The sequence below is a fragment of the Hylobates moloch genome, unplaced genomic scaffold (genome assembly GCF_009828535.3).
Source record: "Hylobates moloch isolate HMO894 unplaced genomic scaffold, HMol_V3 SCAFFOLD_16, whole genome shotgun sequence".
Taxonomy (NCBI): domain Eukaryota; kingdom Metazoa; phylum Chordata; class Mammalia; order Primates; family Hylobatidae; genus Hylobates; species Hylobates moloch.
Window position 1 is genome coordinate 58,558,525 of NW_026652291.1, and position 21,515 is coordinate 58,580,039.

General features: G+C 43.7%; 2 protein-coding genes across 2 annotated transcripts in view; one reads left to right on the forward strand and one right to left on the reverse strand.

Annotated features, from left to right (window-relative positions):
• The window catches only part of TOX4 (TOX high mobility group box family member 4), a 20,457-nt gene extending 8,272 nt beyond the window's left edge, over positions 1-12,185 (forward strand). The window contains exons 3-9 of the mRNA XM_032180398.2: positions 2,132-2,374; positions 3,275-3,535; positions 3,858-4,088; positions 7,269-7,349; positions 7,480-8,229; positions 10,045-10,208; positions 11,391-12,185. Of these exons, the coding sequence (XP_032036289.1) occupies positions 2,132-2,374; positions 3,275-3,535; positions 3,858-4,088; positions 7,269-7,349; positions 7,480-8,229; positions 10,045-10,208; positions 11,391-11,451 (1,791 nt within the window). The 3' untranslated portion in view covers positions 11,452-12,185. The remainder of the gene's footprint in view (positions 1-2,131; positions 2,375-3,274; positions 3,536-3,857; positions 4,089-7,268; positions 7,350-7,479; positions 8,230-10,044; positions 10,209-11,390) is intronic.
• A 1,101-nt stretch (positions 12,186-13,286) lies between these two features.
• The window catches only part of METTL3 (methyltransferase 3, N6-adenosine-methyltransferase complex catalytic subunit), a 13,714-nt gene continuing 5,485 nt past the window's right edge, over positions 13,287-21,515 (reverse strand). Inside the window, exons 2-11 of the mRNA XM_032180399.2 lie at positions 19,106-19,323; positions 18,615-19,019; positions 16,894-17,069; positions 16,073-16,289; positions 15,656-15,843; positions 14,918-14,956; positions 14,646-14,754; positions 14,459-14,524; positions 14,178-14,290; positions 13,287-13,518 (exon numbers count right to left, since the gene is read on the reverse strand). Of these exons, the coding sequence (XP_032036290.1) occupies positions 13,407-13,518; positions 14,178-14,290; positions 14,459-14,524; positions 14,646-14,754; positions 14,918-14,956; positions 15,656-15,843; positions 16,073-16,289; positions 16,894-17,069; positions 18,615-19,019; positions 19,106-19,323 (1,643 nt within the window). The 3' untranslated portion in view covers positions 13,287-13,406. The remainder of the gene's footprint in view (positions 13,519-14,177; positions 14,291-14,458; positions 14,525-14,645; positions 14,755-14,917; positions 14,957-15,655; positions 15,844-16,072; positions 16,290-16,893; positions 17,070-18,614; positions 19,020-19,105; positions 19,324-21,515) is intronic.

Below are 21,515 nucleotides of genomic sequence, written 5' to 3' on the forward strand. Positions count from 1 at the left end.
AGGCGGAGGTTGCGGTGAGCTGAGATCACGCCATTGCACTCCAGCCTAGGCAACAAGAGTGAAACTCTGTCTCAAAAATAAAATAATAATAAAAATTAGCCTGGCATGGTGGTGTGCACCTATAGTATCAGTTACTTTGGAAGCTGAGGTGGGAGAATCACTTGAACCCAGGAGGCGGAGGTTGCAGTGAGCAAGATCACACCACTGCACTTTATCATGGGTGACAAAGGAGACTCTATCTCAAAAAAAAAAAAAACAAAAAAACCTGCCAGGTGCAGTGGCCCGTGCCTATAATCCCAGCACTTTGGGAGGCTGAGGCGGGTGGATCATGAGGTCAGGAGATGAGGCCAACATGGTGAAACCCCATCTCTATTAAAAAACACAAAAATTAGCTGGGCGTGGTGGCACACACCTGTAGTCCTAGCTACTCGGGAGCCTGAGGCAGGAGAACTGCTTGAACCCGGGAGGTGGAGGTTGTAGTGAGCCAAGATCACGCCACTGCACTCCAGCCTGGGCCACAGAGCAAGACTGTCTCAAAAAAAAAAAAAAAAAAAGACAGAAATGGTCATAATAGAAGAACCTTTCAGGATCTAGAGGAACCTTGAGGTCTGTAAGCCAAACACTTTGGAGGCCGAGGCAGCAGGATTACTTGAGCCCAGGAGTTCGAGACTAGCCTGGGCAACACAGGGAGAGCTGGTCTGTACAAAAAATTTTAAAAATTAGCTGGGTGTGGTGGCACATGCCTGTAGTCCTAGCTACTCAGGAGGCTGGGGCTGGAGGCTTGCTTGAGCCCAGGAGTTCCAGATCAGCTTGTGTGACAGAGCAAGACCCCATCTCAAAAAAAAAAAAAAAAAGGAACCTTTAGGAACTCTATTTAAATAATGCATTGTTCAATTATGAAAAAATAAATGTTGGTATCTATTGAATTTGATCTGAATCAGTTTATATTTACTATGCTATGTGTTAGATTGATAGAATTTAAAGTTTCTAAAATTCCAATTATCTGTTATAATTGGTTGGGGTAGGGGCAAAGTAATCATTATTAGGATATTATCATTCATAACAATGGTTAATGATGGTTATTAAGCCATTATATGTATCAGGCAATGTGCTAAGCTTTTATGCATGAAATCTCACTTATCCTCATAATAACCATGTAAGGGGATTACCATTATAATTCCCATTTTACAGATGAAGAAAACTTGTTCAAGGTCTTGTACCCAGGTCTCTCTGACAGCAGTCTCTTGCTATTATTTATAAATGTCTACTGCTGCAAATGCTACCACTTAGATTTTAGTGTCAAAACAGAACCATAGCAGTTAACATATCTTAGATCAGACATTGGTCTGTTAGCTGCATGAGTGGTGGCCTCATTCAGAAAAGAAAGAATGTATTATTATTGACCTAGTTGGACTCAGAGGAAGAAATTGGGTCTTTAGCCAACTGGAGTAATCCTTTTCCTCTCTTAGAGAGAAGCTTGGTCAGAGCAAGACTAGCATTTTTGGCATTGTTGAGGTTTTCTGAAAATCCTATACAAATGGGAATCTTTATTTGTTGTTAACATTATAATTTGTAAAGTGGAGAAGAAGTAGGAAACTCTAAGTGCAAATATTTTAGAGGGGGATAAATTTCCCGTGACAGTACATTTTAGCATCTGTTTGAAAGGAACCTAAAACAACAAAGTATAATTGGCTGGCTGACAGCGAATTTCTGTGACCTAACAGTTTAGATGTAATAATTGTGAAATAACTGCTCTATTAGAATCTTTAGAGAGATTGCAAGGATCATAGTAAACAGGTTATAAAGGCTATGTCCTAAGTAATGGTACTGAAAGAATTTTTCATTAGAACAATAGGCATAATTTAGGACAAAAGAGATGGTAATGGTAGAAAAGAGATAAAAGAATTGAAAATTGTGACTGATGTTAGCAGCCTTGAATGTACCAAATGACCAAGGGTATCAGAAGAGAGATTGGTAAAAATAATAGGTTCTAAGAAATTGATTATAAAATAGGATCCTAAGCAGAAAAAATGTACCCTGAGAATCTCTAGTACCCCATTATGTTCTTCACTTAGTAGTATGCCATTTCTCCTCTTTTCACTAATTCTTTTCCCCCTTTTTTCTCCTACAGACATTCCATACACCAAGCTTGGGTGATGAGGAATTTGAAATCCCACCTATCTCCTTGGATTCTGATCCCTCATTGGCTGTCTCAGATGTGGTTGGCCACTTTGATGACCTGGCAGACCCTTCCTCTTCACAGGATGGCAGTTTTTCAGCCCAGTATGGGGTCCAGACATTGGACATGCCTGTGGGCATGACCCATGGCTTGATGGAGCAGGGCGGGGGGCTCCTGAGTGGGGGCTTGACCATGGTAAGGGGCAAGACATTGTTAGGCTTACCCCAGCTAATGGGCATGGCATTAGGGGAGACAAAAGTTACTCTTTATTCCCTATGACACTTGGGTATTACTTGTTTCTCTTCTTGTGGCTAAAGGCTCACCAACAAAGACTTAATTTCACCTGAATAAATGAAATTTACCATGTAGGTAGATTTTACTTGAAAAATAATTTAAAATTGTACAATATCTGGTTTGAAAATTATTTACTGTGGTTTTTGGGAAAAAGTGTTTTCTGCTTTTATTATGGCCTTCACATCCTAGGATTCAAATTTGAATGTGATAGCAGGCACAAGGAGGGATTTATTCAAAAATGGCCTGAATCATGTTGAGAAGCCAGCAGAACAGAGCTTAAAAAAAAAAAAAAAAAGGTCTGAGCCAAATATAGCATTGTGGATTAGTATGTAATATAAATCAGTATATTGGGCTTCCAGCACATCAAACCAGTAGCACATCTTCATACTCTATATTTGATGCCAAACTTTAATATTGGCCTTATTTATGCTGACTGCCTGTGTATTACAATTTTAAAAGCTATTATTTTGGGAGGGTACAGACAGGAAGTTTTTCTTTACTCAATGTGTTACTACCTATATATTACTGAATAAGTTGATAGCTCTTTGACTTGTCCAACAGTATGACTTCTCTGATTATTGTTAGTTCTTCTTTTGAGTGCAAAGAAGTAAATTCATTAATTTCTGTACTTTTTTAAAAAGCTTATTTTTTTATTTTCATTTTTGAAGACTATTTTATGTCTTGTATTTTAAATGATACAATTTGGGTAGGCAGGGAATTTATAAGCTGTCTTAAATTTTGGTGGGGGGAAGTGGTGTTTTTTTATATTTAGTGTTTAATTAGTCCTTCTGCTTCTCTCAGGACTTGGACCACTCTATAGGAACTCAGTATAGTGCCAACCCACCTGTTACAATTGATGTACCAATGACAGACATGACATCTGGCTTGATGGGGCATAGCCAGTTGACCACCATTGATCAGTCAGAACTGAGTTCCCAACTGGGTTTGAGCCTAGGGGGTGGCACCATCCTGCCACCTGCCCAGTCACCTGAAGATCGTCTTTCAACCACCCCTTCACCTACTAGTTCACTTCATGAGGATGGTGTTGAGGATTTCCGGAGGGTGAGGCATTCCCTGTCAGAATCAATTCTGCTGTGATAGTCTGGGATAAAATTCTTGGGATAGAGAGCCTAATCAGTATTCTTTACCCTTGCCGTGCCATCTCCTCTGCTCTTTTCTGGGTATGGGGTTCCACCTCTCAATTTCCAGTTTATAATTCTCCTCTCAATCCCTCTTCTTATTGGTTCTCCATATTTGACTAATGTCTTTCAATGCTATTTCCGTGATTTTTAGCATTTCTGAAAATTCCATACATGTGGCTAGTTTCCAGACATAATACTTGTCATCGTCCATTGTGTAATTCTCTCTTTTTTCTCTCCTACAGCAACTTCCCAGCCAGAAGACAGTGGTGGTGGAAGCAGGGAAAAAGCAGAAGGCCCCAAAGAAGAGAAAAAAGAAAGATCCTAATGAACCTCAGAAACCAGTTTCAGCATATGCTTTATTCTTTCGTGATACACAGGCTGCCATTAAGGGACAGAATCCTAATGCCACTTTTGGTGAGGTTTCAAAAATTGTGGCCTCCATGTGGGATAGTCTTGGAGAGGAGCAAAAACAGGTGAGCAAATATTGAGGAACTAGTAGTGAATGTTCCAGAAGTTTTTAAAGAGATAAAAATTGAGGTTTTCTTTTTTCTTACGTGTCCTTATCTAATATCAGCTGTTTGTTAATGACACTTAAATATCATCCCTTGTCTTCGAAGTTGTAGCCATACACTGACTCCAGAAAACCTAAGTAAAATTTTTTTTTTTTTTTTTTGAAACAGAGTCTCGCTCTGTCGCCCAGGCTGGAGTGCAGTGCCGTGATCTCAGCTCACTGCAAGCTCCGCCTCCTGGGTTCACGCCATTCTCCTGCTTCAGCCTCCCAAGTAGCTGGGACTACAGGAGCTTGCCACCACACTGGGCTAATTTTGTTTTTGTATTTTTAGTAGAGACGGGGTTTCACCATGTTAGCCAGGATGGTCTCGATCTCCTGACGTCGTGATCCGCCCGCCTCGGCCTCCCAAAGTGCTGGGATTACAGACATGAGCCACTGCGCCCGGCCTATTTAAAAATTATTAATAGGCTGAGTGTGGTGGCTCATGCCTTTAATCCCAACACTTTGGGAGGCCAGGGCAGGAGGACTGCTTGAGCCTATGAGTTCAAGACCAACCTGGGCAACACAGGGAGACCCCTGTCTCACAGAAAATTAGCTGGGTGTGGTGTCATGCGCCTTTCGTCCCAGCTGTGGAGGCTGAGGCGGGAGGATTGCTTGAGTTCAGGATATAAAGGCTGCAGTGAGCCATGTTTGTGCGACTGTACTCCAGCCTGGGTGACAGAGCAAGACCCTGGCTCAAATAAATAATTAATAATTGTTATAGGCCAGGCGCGGTGGCTCACGCCTGTAATCCCAGCACTTTGGGAGGCCGAGGCGGGTGGATCACGAAGTCAGGAGATCAACCCCATCCTGGCTGACATGGTGAAACCCCGACTCTACTAAAAATACAAAAAAATTAGCTGGGTATGGTGGCACATGCCGGAAATCCCAGCTACTCGGGAGGCTGAGGCAGGAGAATTGCTTGAACCTGGGAGGCAGAGGTTGTGGTGAGCCGAGATCATGCCATTGCACTCCAGCCTGGGCAACAAGAACGAAACTCCATCTCAAATAATAATAATTTTTATAAAAGTACTGCATCTTTACAATAACTCTCTAAAATAGCTACCATTTCCCGCTTTTAAGGTGGAAACTGGAGCCCATTGCCCAGTTAAGGTCATATAACATTTAAGTGGTAAAGTTGAGACACAATCCAGGTTCTTTAACTCTTCCCATGTGCTTTCCACTAATAATGTCTCCTATAATTCCTCATGTAGCATCCTTCTGTTCAATTTTTAGATATTTAACTTTTCTAAGTCTCATTTTTTCTATTTATAAAATTAGGCTATTACTTGATAAGCTGCATGCTGTGGCTAACTCTCAAATCCACTACCAAGTTTGGATTTAGAATTATTTATTTGTTTGTTTGTTTTTGAGATGGAATTTCACTCTTGTTACCCAGGCTGTAGTGCAATGGTGCAATCTCAGCTCACTGCAACTTCCACCTCCTGTGTTCAAGCGATTCTCCTGCCTCAGCGTCCCAAGTAGCTGGGATTACTGGCATGTGCCACCACACCCGGCTAATGTTGTATTTTTAGTAGAGACAGGGTTTCACCGTGTTGGTCAGGCTGGTGCCGAACTCCTGACCTCAGGTGATCCGCCTGCCTTGGCCTCCCAATGTGCTGGGATTACAGGCACGAGCCACTGCACTTGGCCTATTCTTTTTCTTTTTTGGATTTAGAGTTTAAAAACGTCTTAGAGCTAGCCCAGATTCAGAGGAGGAGGAAATAGGCTTTAGCTCTTGAAGGGAGAAAGGTCATATAGGATGGGAGGAATTCTTGTGGCCATCTTTGAAAACAATTTACCACATTCCATAAGGGAGAATATACTGGTTAGACACAGTCCCAGGCTAAGACAGTTTTTGGATTAGGGTTTATTTTTTATTTATTTATTTTTTTTTTTTTGAGACAGAGTCTCTATGTCGCCCAGGCTGGAGTGCAGTAGCACGATCTTGGCTGACTGCAAGCTCTACCTCCCAGGTTCACGCCATTCTCCTGCCTCAGCCTCCTGAGTAGCTGGACTAGACACCCGCTACCACGCCGGGCTAGTTTTGTTTTTGTATTTTTAGTACAGATAGGGTTTCACCGTGTTAGCCAGGATGGTCTCAATCTCCTGACCTCGTGATCTGGCCACCTCGGCCTCCCAAAGTGCTGGGATTACAGGCGTGAGCCACCGCGCCTGGCAGATTAGGGTTTTTGTTACAGAAGTGAGCATGGGTTGATGTTTGCCTTAAATGTAGCTATTCTTGCCAAGCACGGTGGCTCACGCCTGTAATCCCAGCACTTTGGGGGGCGGAGGTGCGCGGATCACGAGGTCAGGAGATCGAGACCATCCTGGCTAACATGGTGAAACCCCATCTCTACTAAAAGTACAAAAAATTAGCCGAGCGTGGTGGCAGGTGCCTATAGTCCCAGCTACTCGGGAGGCTGAAGCAGGAGAATGGCATGAACCTGGGAGGCAGAGCTTGCAGTGAGCCGAGATCACGCCACCGCACTCCAGCCTGGGCGAGAGAGCACGACTCTGTCTCAAAAAAAATTAAAAAATAATAATAAGGCCGGGCATGGTGGCTCATGCTTGTAATCCCAGCACTTTGGGAGGCCGAGGCGGGCGGATCACGAGGTCAGGAGATCAAGACCACGATGAAATCCCATCTCTACTAAAAATACAAAAAATTAGCCGGGCGTGGTGGCGGGCGCCTGTAGTCCCAGTTACTCGGAGAGGCTGAGGCAGGAGAATGGCGTGAACCCGGGTGGCGGAGCTTGCAGTGAGCCGAGATTGTGCCACTGCACTCCAGCCTGGGCGACAAAGCAAGACTCCGTCTCAAAAAATAAATAATAAATGTAGCAAAACAAAATAAATGTAGCTATTCTTGCCAGACTCCTGTCGATTGGTTGTCTTTCAGAGGTATGCTCAGTGGAATGAGTCTGCCATGGAGGTTGTCTTGACTGTTAGCTTTCAGAATTGTGTTTACTGAGAGAGGTTGTCAGTGATTAGACTAAGATGAATTGTCATTCATTGATAAATAATACAGAACTATCAGTCTTTCCTAGGAGTATGGGGAGTTTTTTTTTGTTTTTGTTTTTGTTTTAAAGTCTCCTTTTTGCAGGTATATAAGAGGAAAACTGAGGCTGCCAAGAAAGAGTATCTGAAGGCACTGGCTGCTTACAAAGATAACCAGGAGTGTCAGGTAAGAGGGATAGGGTAGATGAATATTTAAACCAGTAAGAAGTTTTTTGGAAGTGTTTGTTAGCAGTTTTAAGAAGTAAATACTGCCAAGTGGTTGATTAATTGATTGATTGATTTATGTCTTCTTTTAGGCCACTGTAGAAACAGTGGAATTGGATCCAGCACCACCATCACAAACTCCTTCTCCACCTCCTATGGCTACTGTTGACCCAGCATCTCCAGCACCAGCTTCAATAGAGCCCCCTGCCCTGTCCCCATCCATTGTTGTTAACTCTACCCTTTCGTCCTATGTGGCAAACCAGGCATCTTCTGGAGCTGGGGGTCAGCCCAATATCACCAAGTTGATTATTACCAAACAAATGCTGCCCTCTTCCATTACTATGTCTCAAGGAGGGATGGTTACTGTTATCCCAGCCACAGTGGTGACCTCCCGGGGGCTCCAACTGGGCCAAACCAGTACAGCTACTATCCAACCCAGTCAACAAGCCCAGATTGTCACTCGGTCAGTGTTGCAGGCAGCAGCAGCTGCTGCTGCTGCTGCTTCTATGCAACTGCCTCCACCCCGACTACAGCCCCCTCCATTACAACAGATGCCACAGCCTCCGACTCAGCAGCAAGTTACCATTCTGCAGCAGCCTCCTCCACTCCAGGCCATGCAACAGCCTCCACCTCAGAAAGTTCGAATCAATTTACAGCAACAGCCTCCTCCTCTGCAGATCAAGAGTGTGCCTCTACCCACTTTGAAAATGCAGACTACCTTAGTCCCACCAACTGTGGAAAGTAGTCCTGAGCGGCCTATGAACAATAGCCCTGAGGCCCATACAGTGGAGGCAACTTCTCCTGAGACTATCTGTGAGATGATCACAGATGTAGTTCCTGAGGTGAGCCTTTGTTTTTAGGTCTTTCCTCTAGTCTAGTGGAAATGTATAAAAATGTTTTTGGTTGACCCAATAAAAATGGGGGTTGCTACTAGCATTCGTGCCCAGCAACCAGGAGCACGAAACATCCTGCAGATGGAGTTCCTTGCAACAGTGACTTGTCTTACCCAAGGTACTCATACTGGTTTTTTGTTTGTTTGTTTTGTTTTGTTTGAGATGGAGTTTCACTCATTGCCCAGGCTGGAGTGCAATGGTGTGATCTCGGCTCACTGCAACCTCTACCTCTTGGGTTCAAGCGATTCTCCTGCCTCAGCCTCCTGAGTGGGTGGGTTACAGGCATGCGCCATCATGTCCGGCTAATTTTGTATTTTTAGTAGAGACGGTTTCTCCATGTTGGTCAGGCTGGTCTCGAACTCCTGATCTCAGGTGATCTGCCTGCCTCGGTCTCCCAAAGTGCTGGGATTACAGGTGTGAGCCACTGCACCTGCCCTGGTTTTTTTTTGTTTGTTTGTTTGTTTGTTTTTGAGACGGAGTCTCTCTCTGTTGCCTGGGCTGGAGTGCAGTGGTGTAATCTCAGCTCACTGCAACCTCCACCTCTTGGGTTCAAGTGATTCTCCGGCCTCAGCCTCCCGAGTAGCTGGGATTACAGGCGCCCACCACTACGCCCAGCTAATTTTTTGTATTTTTATTAGAGACGGAGTTTCACCATGTTCATTGGGCTGGTCTTGAACTCCTGACCTCGTGATTTACCTGCCTCGGCCTCCCAGAGTGCAGGGATTACAGGCGTGAGCCACTGTGCGCCTCATAGTGTTTTTAGTGAGATACATTAAGACAGTCTTCTGTCCCAGACCACTCCTTAACTAAGCAGAGGTCACTAGTTCAACTGGACAGGATATAGCCTCAACAGTTATTTTTCAGAGTGGTTTACCCAAGGATCCTAAACTTTGGACATACAAAGCTTTTCATTTCTCCTAGGTCTTAAGTTCCTCAGCTTGATGTTTTAAATGTGTGTGGGGCAGGGGGTATAGCCAGAAAAATTTAATTGGTTCATACCATTGTTTTTTAAAACAGACATAAATCTGGCCAGGTGTGGTGGCTCACGCCTGTAATCCCAGCACTTTGGGAGGCCAAGGCAGGTGGATCACTTGAGGTCAGGAGTTCATGACCAGCCTGGCCAACATGGTGAAACCCTGTCTCTACTAACAATACAAAAAATTAGCTGGGGCCGGACGTGATGGCTCACGCCTGTAATCCCAGCACTTTGGGAGGCCGAGGTAGGCGGATCACAAGGTCAGGAGATTGAGACCATCCTGGCTAACACGGTGAAACCCCGTCTCTACTAAAAAATACAAAAAAAATTAGCTGGGCACGGTGGTGGGCGCCTGTAATCCCAGCTACTTGGGAGGCTGAGGCAGGACAATCGCTTGAACCCGGGAGGCGGAGGTTGCAGTGAGCTGAGATCGTGCCATTGCACTCCAGCCTGGGTGACAGAGCAAGACTCCGTCTAAAAAAAAAAAAAAGCACTACCTCTCTATTCCCACTACTTCACTTGACTAGCCAGGCTTAACAGGGAAAAAAAGCATTAGCACATGGCCACCTTTCTCCTGATGGGAAAAATCTTCCGCCATTCTGCTTGGCAAAGTTCTGAAGGTGGACTATAGCGGGGAGACCAAGAACTCACCTTCTTCTGCAGTTTTGCCCCCCAGTGTGAGGAATTGTAATACCTGTTGCTTCATTGGTTTCTACAGATAATTTAGCTAACTAGTTAGCTAGGCAGGGAACAATCTAATCCACCTTGGTGCTCTCTTCTTCTCACAGGTTGAGTCTCCTTCTCAGATGGATGTTGAATTGGTGAGTGGGTCTCCTGTGGCACTCTCACCCCAGCCTCGATGTGTGAGGTCTGGCTGTGAGAACCCTCCCATTGTGAGTAAGGACTGGGACAATGAATACTGCAGCAATGAGTGTGTGGTGAAGCACTGCAGGTGAGCTTACAGTTCTCCCTTTTGTAATTCAGATACCGGTCAGTTAATTCTATTGGGAAACATGGTAATCTTGAGCATAAAATCAGCATCTCAGTGTCACCTTACCTTAGGTAGAGTAGGTTGCTGTATATCTATCTGGTCTACTAGAAAAGCTCCCCTGCTTAAGAGCTTACATTTGCCACATAAGCCAAAGATGACGTAATCAGCAGTTCACATTTTTCAGTTACCACATACCTCTCTTATGTATGCTCTTTAAAAATATAATACATTAAGCTGTTAGTGTTTGCAAATATTAGCTTTTCAATCCTTAGTGCAAATCAGACTACTTAGGGAACTAGAATTTGGGGAGAAATGGTAAGTGGAAAGTAGCACATGATAATTTGCAATTTGTGAGGGAAGTAGGGAGAAGTTTGGGATATTTTACTCCTCTCCCCAAATTTTCCTGGGAATTTCCTATAGCTGTAGGACAAGGCATTTCTATTTCCTATTTCAAAAACTCTGCAGTAAATTAGCATTGCCTCTACTTCTGACTTTTAAGCCCACTGTTCCTGTTATTTCTAAGGTGATACTATCTCACCATAATGCTATAGGAAATTATCTGGGAACCTATTTGTTTAAGACAGATAAAAAATCCAGCTGGGCCAATGTGGTAAAACCCCATCTCTACTAAAAATACAAAAATTAGCCGGGCATGGTGGTGGGCACCTGTTGTCCTGGCTACTCAGGAGGCTGAGGCAGGAGAATCTCTTGAACCCAGGAGGTGGAGGTTGCAGTGAGCCAAGATGATCACACCACTGCACTCCAGCCTGGGCAACAGCGAGACTCCATCTCAAAAAAAAAAAAAAAAAAAAAAAAGACAGATAAAAAGAATATAGCGGCTGGGCGTGGTGGCTCACACTTGTAATCCCAGCCCTTTGGGAGGCCAAGGCGGGCGATTCACCAGGTCAGGAGATCGAGACCATCCTGGCTAACACAGTGAAACCCTGTCTCTACTAAAAATACAAAAAATTGGCCGGGTGTGGTGGGCACCTGTAGTCCCAGCTACTCGGGAGGCTGAGGCAGGAGAATGGTGTGAACCCATGAGGTCCGTCTCCAAAAAAAAAAAAAAAAAAAATGTATCTAGGCGTAATTCTGTTTCAGTTTGTGTATAATTCTGTTTTTGTATGTCTTTTTCTCTCTTAGGGATGTATTCTTGGCCTGGGTAGCCTCTAGAAATTCAAACACAGTGGTGTTTGTGAAATAGTCCTTCCTGTTCTCCAAGCCAGTGAAGAGTTATCTGCTGGGAACATGTCCAAGAGCCTGTTTTTGAAACACAAGCTGGGCTTCTGGTAGTGCCTGATCACAACCCATGATGGCTGTTCATGTTTCACCCCATTCTTCCTTCAGCAGAGGCTAGGCTCTGGAGCAGGGCCACTGAATTTGCTGTAATCTGGAGATGCTTTTTACTTTCAACCACAAGCAGAAATATCAGTGGTAATAGCAGAGGAAAGGGTGAAGGGAGTCTGGGCAAGCAAAGCATAGAGATGGTAGGGGTGGTGGTGGGGTTGAAGAAATTTGTTGGTGTAATTGTCATAGGACTTGCCTAAAATATTATTAAAATTATGGGAATGTACTCAGCTTTGAGCCTAGGAGAAAACGCTACTGTGTGCATCCATTTTAAAGGGTTCCCTCATAAAAAAATGTTATTCCCCATTATCACATTAGTACACTGCTTTGAGAACAAAACTTTTCAACACAGGCATACTGGGCTACATGGAAAATGACATCACCCAGGAGTGATTTCTCTTTATATATATATTATTTCTGCAGTTACCATCCTTACCTGAGTTATCACAGTTCATGAATCTAAGAGGCAGAACTCTACATCATTAGTAAGAGGTTTCACCAAAGTCTAAAGTTGTATTCACTTGTGTTTGATTAACTATCTTTAAAAGACCATAGGTCTGTCATTATTTCTTAGACATAATCTAAAGAAAAACAGACGGCCGGGCGCGGTGGCTCACGCTTGTAATCCCAGCACTTTGGGAGGCCGAGGCGGGCGGATCACGAGGTCAGGAGATCGAGACCACGGTGAAACCCTGTCTCTACCAAAAATACAAAAAAAAATTAGCCGGGCGTGGTGGCGGGCGCCTGTAGTCCCAGCTACTCGGAGAGGCTGAGGCAGGAGAATGGCATGAACCCGGGAGGCGGAGGTTGCAGTGAGCCGAGATCACGCCACTGCACTCCAGCCTGGGCGACAGAGCAAGACTCCGTCTCAAAAAAAAAAAAAAAAAAGAAAAACAGACTAGAGAAGCCACCTGGTTGTAACAGAATAAGCAGAAGTTTACAGCATATAGTCCAAGTGGTGATAACTTTAAATAAAACTCAAATTTTTACTGTTTGTAGACAGGAAATGCTGTCCTAGAGAACCTTCTCCTCAACCAACTATGTACATAGTTTTATCCTATGCATTCCTGTTTTCTGTGGGTTTTTTTTTTTTTTTTTGAGATGGAGTCTTGCTATGTCACCCAGGCTGGAGTGCAGTGGTGCGATCTCAGCTCACTGAAACCTCTGCCTCCCGGGTTCAAGCGATTCTCCTGCATCAGCCTCCCGAGTAGCTGGGATTATAGGCGCCCGCCACTACGCCCAGCTAATTTTTTGTATTTTTAGTAGAGACAGGGTTTCACCATGTTGGCCAGGCTGGTCTCGAACTCCTGACCTCGTGATCTGCCCACCTCGACCTCCCAAAGTGTTGGGATTACAGGTGTGAGCCACCACACCCAGCCTGCACTCCTGTTTTTTTAATGGTTTTGGAGGGTAGGGGTAGAGATGGGGTCTATGTTGCCCCATGGCAACATAGTCTTGAACTCCTGGGCTACAGTTATCCTCCTACCTTGGCTTCCCAAAGTGCTGGGATTACAGGTGTGAGCCACTGTGTCTAGCCTATAAGGATCATTTTAATGTTTCCCATGCACTCATTTAGTTTGAACCCTCACAGCAACCCAATGAGGTAATACTCCCATTTCACATATAATACTGAGAGATGAGTTGCACAGGATTACACACTGTTAAGTAGCAGAGCCAGAATGGACTTCAGAATCCCAATTACAATACAAATGTTTATTTAAATAAAGAAGAAAGCTTTTGTACAAATACCACTCTTCAGGTTTAGCTTACAGAGCCATGGCTGTGGATTCTTAGCTCTGTAAGGAAGTGCCTCTATAAATTCTTAGGTTTAGAGATGATACCATCTGGGTACCTTTGCTTGAACCGTGCAACCACATCTGGGTCTAGTAGGTGGATCCCATCCAGTTGGTTTCCAAGGGTGATCCTGAAACAGGGTAAAAGGAGGGGCAAACCAGAAATCCTGGAATTAGAGGGTTTAATATTGTTTAAAAAAATGCATACCAAATGAAGACTGCCTATCATCATATCAAATATGCCAATTCTAAAAAGAGCTTAACATTAGAATAGTATATGGTAGAATGACTAGTTCAGAATTGGCATAGATTCTGGTGTTAAAATAGACTGGATCTGTATTATCTGAGGGTTAGTAACTAATGCTTAGCCAGGCCTGCTTCACAGAGTTGCTACCAGGGAGTATTCTTTGGAGAAGCAAAATGCTAGCAGCATGTGTTTTAAGCTCTGTTGAGGGGTGAAAGATATAATTATTGACAGATTAAATAGATAACTTCGTAACCACCAGGGGGCAGATTCAATACATCACATAGAATGGCTGAGGAAGATCCTTAGGTTGTGAAGAGAGTAGAAACCCTAGGGAGCAGTGCTTCTGGGTCCTAGAACCTGTGGAGTTTCTAATGAATATTTGTAGAATCTCATAAAACAGTTTAAATACAAGCTGAAGTGGCTTATGAGTCCTGTGAAGCTCATTTATGGACTAGTGGAAAACAATGTGAAGCTCTATTAAATTCTGTCCTTAATCATAAATAATAGCCCCTTGAGGACTAGCCTGTTCTCTGGTCACCTTACCAGTTGGGTTGCACATTGTGTGGTCGTCCAAATAACTCAATCTTGCGAGTGCCAGGAGATAGTCTTTCGATCATGCCATAGATTTCATCTGGTTTATGACTGGTGGAACGAACCTAGGAAGTAAAAACTAGCTGCTTTTTAAGTTACACAAGATTGCAATTCTAGCCCTTTCTATTATGTTTATGATCTAAATGAGAAAAATCTGGGATGAGAATACACCCAACATGAATAACTGATACCAACAAAAATGTGGAAGCTTTGGAGGCCTGGGAAGCACATACCTCAGCCACGATCACATCACAATCCAGACCCTGGTTGAAGCCTTGGGGATTTCCTTTGACACCAACCTGCTCACCACAGATAACAGATTACCTTATGAAACCACATCTTTTGAACTTTTTCTAAATAAGAAATCAAATGATTCTTCTTTGTGCTCCACCTATTGAATCGGGCCCCACTGCTGCTCACCAAGCAGTGTTCCTTCCCATGGTTCAACCAGTGACCTGTACGGCCTGTCCGAATGATGCGTTGCAGTTGATTTGTCTTCACCCAAATAATTTCATCTACCCGTTCATACCTATGGGGCATAAAAAAGAACTAGAGTTTTAGCCAAACTTTTACAGTTTAGGGGTAGTACCATTTATAGAAGCAAGGAATCACAGAACACTCTGGGAGAAGAGAACATGTATCTCACTATAACAGTATTACCCTCAAAAGAAAGCAACACAACCACTACTTACCCCCAGAGGTTTAGACATTCTCTCCCCAACTCCATGGCCCTAGAAAGAAATGAGTTAAACAACTATTTCTATGCCCATATTTTTTTTTCCCTTCAAAATATGTGATGTGTTAAAAACACTATAAACACTTTTTCAGTAGACATTCAGTGAACATTTACATGCACAACACCAAAAGCATGGTGGATCTAAGAATGAAAAGATAAAACGGTATTCTCAACAACCTTACCTTTCTCAAAGAACAAATGTAGAGTTAAATATATATTCAGGGTATAATTTGCATTGTAAACAGGCATTAGGACTCAGTAGAAAAAAAGACTGGCTGGGCGTGGTGGCTCGCGCCTGTAATCCCAGCACTTTGGGAGCTCGAGGTGAGTGGATCTCAAGGTCAGGAGATAGAGACCATCCTGGCTAACATTGTGAAATCCAGTCTCTACTAAAAATACAAAAAGAAAAAATTAGCTGGGTGTGGTGGCATGTGCCTGTAATCCCAGCTACTTAGGAGGCTGAGGCAGGAGAATTGCTTGAACCTGGGAGGTGGAGGTTGCAGTGAGCTGTGAGCTGAGATCACACCACTGCACTCCAGCCTGGGCAACAAAGTGAGACTCTCTCAAAAAAAAAAAAAAGACTAAATCAGTCATACATTTAATAGTGGGGCTAGGAAAACCCAGGATTTTATCTCCCATTCCGTATTCACTCTGTACTGTATCTGTCCATACCTACATAACTGAATTGCATTACCTGCCTGTGACCCAGAGGAAGAGAAAGCCATCATCCTGTAGTACGGGTATGTTGAGCCTGCGCATCTCATCATCTGTCAGGGTCCCATAGGGCAGTTCCATGTGAATATCCCAGGGTGGGTCAGCCATCACAACTGCAAACTTGCCCAAGATACTGACGTCCAGGTAGCGGATATCACAACAGATCCACTGCATAAAGTGGTTATTTGGTCATCTTCCCTACTTTAACTCTCAGATTCATGGCCCAAGTCCCTCTTCCGTTTGATTTTTCCTATTCCCTTACAACCTTATCTATCCCCCTCCATTCCCAATAAGCAAGACAAGATTGCTGAATTTTGCTCTGCTTTCTTAACGTGTATGGCTGCCCTATCAAACATAAGTCCATAAGTTGAGATGAGTTTTCTGAGCAGACAGGTACCTGAGGTGGGAAGAGTCGGTCTGCACTGGAATCACCTCCGACACTCTGTGTAAGAGCAAGCTCCTGGCTTGGCGTGTGGTCTTTGCTGCCAGGGGCCTCAGAATCCATGCAAGCATCAATTTCATAGTGAACATATTTGCAGGTATCCATGTGGAAACATGTATTAAGGAAAGAGCAGTCACCTAAAGACTCATCAGTGTGTTTATTGATAATTCGTCTGAGAAAATAAAAAGGGAGAATCAAGATGGTGCTCCAGATGTAGATCCAACAGTTCAAATTCCAAATGATTTCAAACTGTCTCCTATTTTATTACCCTCCCCTAATTCTATCGTTAGAGCTTCCTCCAGGAGTTTTAAGGGAGGCAGGTAGCATGGAAATCCATAATTGATACTACAGAACAATTGTAATTCATCTCTGAGTAAAGACTTGGTTTCCTGTTTTACTACTGGAAGGCAAGCTGTGCAGGAGACTTAGTTGGTTAGAACAGCATAAAACACTGACCTAAGAGTTTAGGTTCCTTTTCTCCTAAGATTATCCTCCTTTCAGAATACTTCAACTTTCACTGTGGCTCAGAGATAGACATACTTTGCTATCCTAAGAGGGAGGCAGCTTTTAAAAAAAAAAATCTCAGTTATTTGGGAGTACAGCCTGTCTTCTTCCCACACAATGCACTTCTGAAAGTATACCTTCAGGGTCTGGAGGACTTACACAAACCATAAACTAAATAAGATTACAGACAGAACCCCAATGACGAAGGAATATGCTGAAAAGGAATGGCTGCTTCTGACAAACCCATCCCACCTCATTCCCTTCCAAGAGACCTGAAGTGCAGCTTGCGACAGGGTCGATCAGCATCACTGGCTTTCATGCACTCCTCCTTGGTTCCATAGTCACAGAATTCTTGCACTTGGGCCCGACCTCGAGAGCGAAATTTTTCAACAATGGATTGTTCCTTGGCTGTTGTAGTATTTAATAGCTCTAGGATCTCCTGACTGACCTGTGACAGAAGTAGCCTTGGACTTAAAATGTCTTGTAGATCAAACTGGCTCTTAGACCAACTCCGCAAATTCTTTTTGACATTAATGTCTTACAAGAGATAAATCAGGCCGGGCGCGGTGGCTCAAGCCTGTAATCCCAGCACTTTGGGAGGCCGAGGCGGGCGGATCACGAGGTCAGGAGATCGAGACCATCCTGGCTAACACGGTGAAACCCCGTCTCTACTAAAAATACAAAAAATTAGCCGGGCATGTTGGCAGGCGCCTGTAGTCCTAGCTACTCGGGAGGCTGAGGCAGGAGAATGGCGTGAACCCAGGAGGTGGAGGTTGCAGTGAGCCGAGATCGCGCCACTGCACTCCAGCCTTGGGGACAGAGAAAGACTCCGTCTCAAAAAAAATAATAATAATAAAAAATAAATCAGCTTTTTTTTTTTTTTTAAAGAAATGGGATCTTGCTGTTGCCCAGGCCAGAGTGCAGTTGTGTTATCATAACTCACTTTCTCCCACTGAACTCCCAGGCTCAAGTGATCCTCCCAGCTCAGCCTTCAATTGTAGCTGGGAATACAGGTGCATGACACCATGCTAGCTGATGTTTTAATTACTTTTTATAGGGATAGGGTCTATGTTGCCCAGGTTGGTCTTGAACTCCTCACCTCAGGTAATCCTCCCGCCTTGGCCTCCCAAAGTGTTGAGATTACAGGAATGAGCCATTGTGCCTAGACCTAAATTAGCTAACTTAATATTGGAAAATTGGAGCCTTCAGATGAGAGATTTGTTAGGGGTTCAGTCCTTCCTCATAAATACGCATTTGGGATGAAATTAAAATGGAAGAGGCCTGGATCCTACCCCTAAGCATTTATGTTAACGTCCCCTCCCCAGGAAGGCATTCCTTCTACAAAAAACATATTTACTGGGTGCTGAACTAAAAAGTATAGTGCTAAACACTTTACTTTTTAGCTCAGAGTCTATTCAATTCTATAAGGCAGGATATGCTAGTATTATCTTCACGTTACAGATGAGAAGATTAAGGTTCAAGAGAAGTTAATTAACTAGTTCAAACTCACGCACTACAAGTACCAAACAGGTAAGAACTCATGTCAGGCCAATACTTATACTCAGAACCAATTCACATTATTTAGTCAATTTCCATAATTGGTCTAGTATTCCTCTCCCTTCATCTCTCTATATTTCTATATATCTGGATTCCTCTTTTCTTGATCCAATTCTTTCAGATTCAATGACAGATTATCTAAATAAGAATTTGTCGACATTGGCATTATTGACACTTTGGGACAGACAACTGTTTGTTAAACATCCCTGGCCTCTACCTACTAGATGCCAATAGCACTCTCCCATGTGTGACAATAAAAATGTCTCTAGACATTACCAGATCCCCTGGGAGTTGGGCAACAGGGAATCATCCCCAGTTGAGAACCACTGCTATAAACCCTCAATTCTAAAAACAGTTCCTTGCCCTAGGGGTAAATCCCTGTCAAACAAAGCTATAATTAGAACATATTGTGAGAGTATTTTCACATGACCCCTACCTTCTTGCTCTGTTGTTCCTTAGTGGACTGTTGGTTCAGAAGGCTCTCTATCTCCAGATCAACATCTGAGGCAGCATGTTTCCTTGATTTCTTGGCTGGCTCCTTTGCTGGTTCCGATGCTGAAGAGTTCAGACAAGAGACTAACGAACTGGCAAAGGCAGCTACTGTAGTTGAGTCCTGTTCTGCACGCCGCTTCTGCCCTGTGACAGTCCCTGCTACCTCCCCAGGGCCCTTCTTTTCTGCCACAGCACCCATCATGGCAGAGAGCTTGGAATGGTCAGCATAGGTCACAAGAGTAGGATGTGCATCATCTTGTAGGAGACCTCGCTTTACCTCAATCAACTCCTGAGCTGCAAATTTCTGCAGGAGGCTTTCTACCCCATCTTGGGTGGCAGGAGCATCTGGCTAGAGAAGGAGGGGAGGTATGGGCAATAAGACACTGACCGTGAACTGAAAATAAGTTGTAAATCCTAACTCTGTCAGGTCATTACCGTGGAGATGGCAAGACAGATGGACACAGCATCTGTGGGCAATGTTAAGGCCAGATCAGAGAGGTGGTGTAGCAACTTCTTCTCTAACTCAGGATCTGTAGCTAATTCAGGAACTGCTGAAGCTGTGCTGGGCTTAGGGCCACCAGAGGTGGGTGCAGTAGGCACTGGGCTGTCACTACGGAAGGTTGGAGACAATGCTGCCTCTGGATTCCGTAGATCTAAGAATGAAGAGAAGTGAAAATGAAAAAAGGCAACCACTGTTGGTCTATATATTTCTGAGAAGTCAAATTCTCTAGCATTCCCATACACAGATCTTTCATTTTGTGCAGGAAATTCTCTGACCAACTTTAGCACTAGATTACCTATCCTCAGTCATACTAAAACATTCACTGCTTTGTCAAGATAATACTGGATTTTCTTTTTTTTTTTTTTTTTTTTTTTTTGAGACGGAGTCTCGCTCTGTCACCCAGGCTGGAGTGCAGTGGCGCGATCTTGGCTCACTGCAAGCTCCGCCTCCCGGGTTCACGCCATTCTCCTGCCTCAGCCTCTCCGAGTAGCTGGGACTACAGGCGCCCGCCACCACGCCTGGCTAATTTTTTGTGTTTTTAGTAGAGATGGGGTTTCACCGTGGTCTCGATCTCCTGACCTCGTGATCCGCCCGCCTCGGCCTCCCAAAGTGCTGGGATTACAAGCGTGAGCCACCGCGCCCGGCCAATACTGGATTTTCTATCTACCTTTTCTCTATTGAGTGAGTAATGTTTTCCTAATTCCCTATCCTTGCTGTGATACAACGAAAATAAATTAGCATGATAGATTTAAATATCCCTACCACCTTTCTATCAACCCACATTTTAATAAAGGACAGGAATATACTCAACAACCTAGGCTGGGATCCAATATTCTTTTTGAGGCATGTAGTGTGAATTTTAATGAATTCAGGCCATTGATCAACAAAGTGTACAAAATGACAATGTTGGGGGCCAGCAGTGTTACCTACAACACTCACAAACACAAATATCTTAATACTTCGCTGAAGCCTTGGTTACCAAATAATATTTCCTGACTATATTATTATCATCTATTACTTCACAAGCTGGGTAGCCATCATAACCTTAATACGATTTGAGAAACTAAAATTAGGACAAAATGTTACCTTTGAGAAAGCCTAATATCTGTGGTTAATTAAAATATAGATGAAATATTAAACTCCTAGGACCTGAACTGAAATTGCTAAATAAACTAAGTAGGCCATTAGTTTACATTTAGAAATATTTTGTTTACTTAAATATTTCCATTCTGGTAAGGCACTGGGGCTCACGCCTGTAATCCCAGCACTTTGGGAGGCCAAGATGGGTGGATCACTTGAGGTGAGGAGTTCGAGACCAGCCTGGCCAACATGGTGAAACCCCGTCTCTACTAAAATACAAAAAAAAAAAAAATTAGCTGGGGGTGGTGGCACAAGGTTATAATCCTAGCTACTGGAGAGGCTGAAGCAGGAGAATTGCTTGAACCCAGGAGGCAGAGGCTGCAGTGAGCCAAGATCATGCCACTGCACTCCAGACTGGGCGACGGAGCAAGACTCTGTCTCAAAAAATATATAAATAAATAATTCATTAATTTGAAAATTTTCCACTCTAATGGAAACTGAATTTATTAAAATCTGACTCAGGGCTTGGTGTGGTGCCTTATATCTGTAATCCCAGCACTCTGAGAGGCCAAGGTGGGAGGATCACTTGAGCCCAGGAGTTCCAGACCAGCCAGAGGAACATAGTGAAACCTAGTGTCGCTACAGAAAATTTTTTAAAAATTAGCCACACATGGTGGCCTGTGCCTGTAGTCCCATCTACTGGGGAGGCTGAGGTGGGAGGATTCTACTCTCACCCATTTCTTCTTTCGTTTTCAGTTTCTCCAGTTAGTAACTGAAGATGTTCTTTGAGTAATTAAGAAGTGAGAAAATTTTTAAGTGAGAAATCTATAAAAAGAACCATGTTAACATAAATATTTCAGTCCCTACAACTTGGTATTGACTTTTCTCATTGGTAATCTGACTGATTTAATACTGCTCATTCCAATATCTGGTGATGTAATTCTGGTTATGGGCCAGGCGCGGTGGCTCAAGCCTGTAATCTTAGCACTTTGGGAGGCCGAGGTGGGTGGATCACGAGGTCAGGAGTTCGAGACCATACTGGCCAACATAGTGAAACCCTGTCTCTACTAAAAAAAAAATACAAAAAAATTAGCAGGGCGTGGTGGCGGGCGCCTGTAGTCCCAGCTACTCGGGAGGCTGAGGCAGGAGAATGGCATGAACCCGGGAGGCGGAGCTTGCAGTGAGCCGAGATGGTGCCACTGCACTCCAGCCTGGGGGACAGAGCCAGACTCTGTCTCAAAAAAAAAAAAAAAAAAAAAAAAA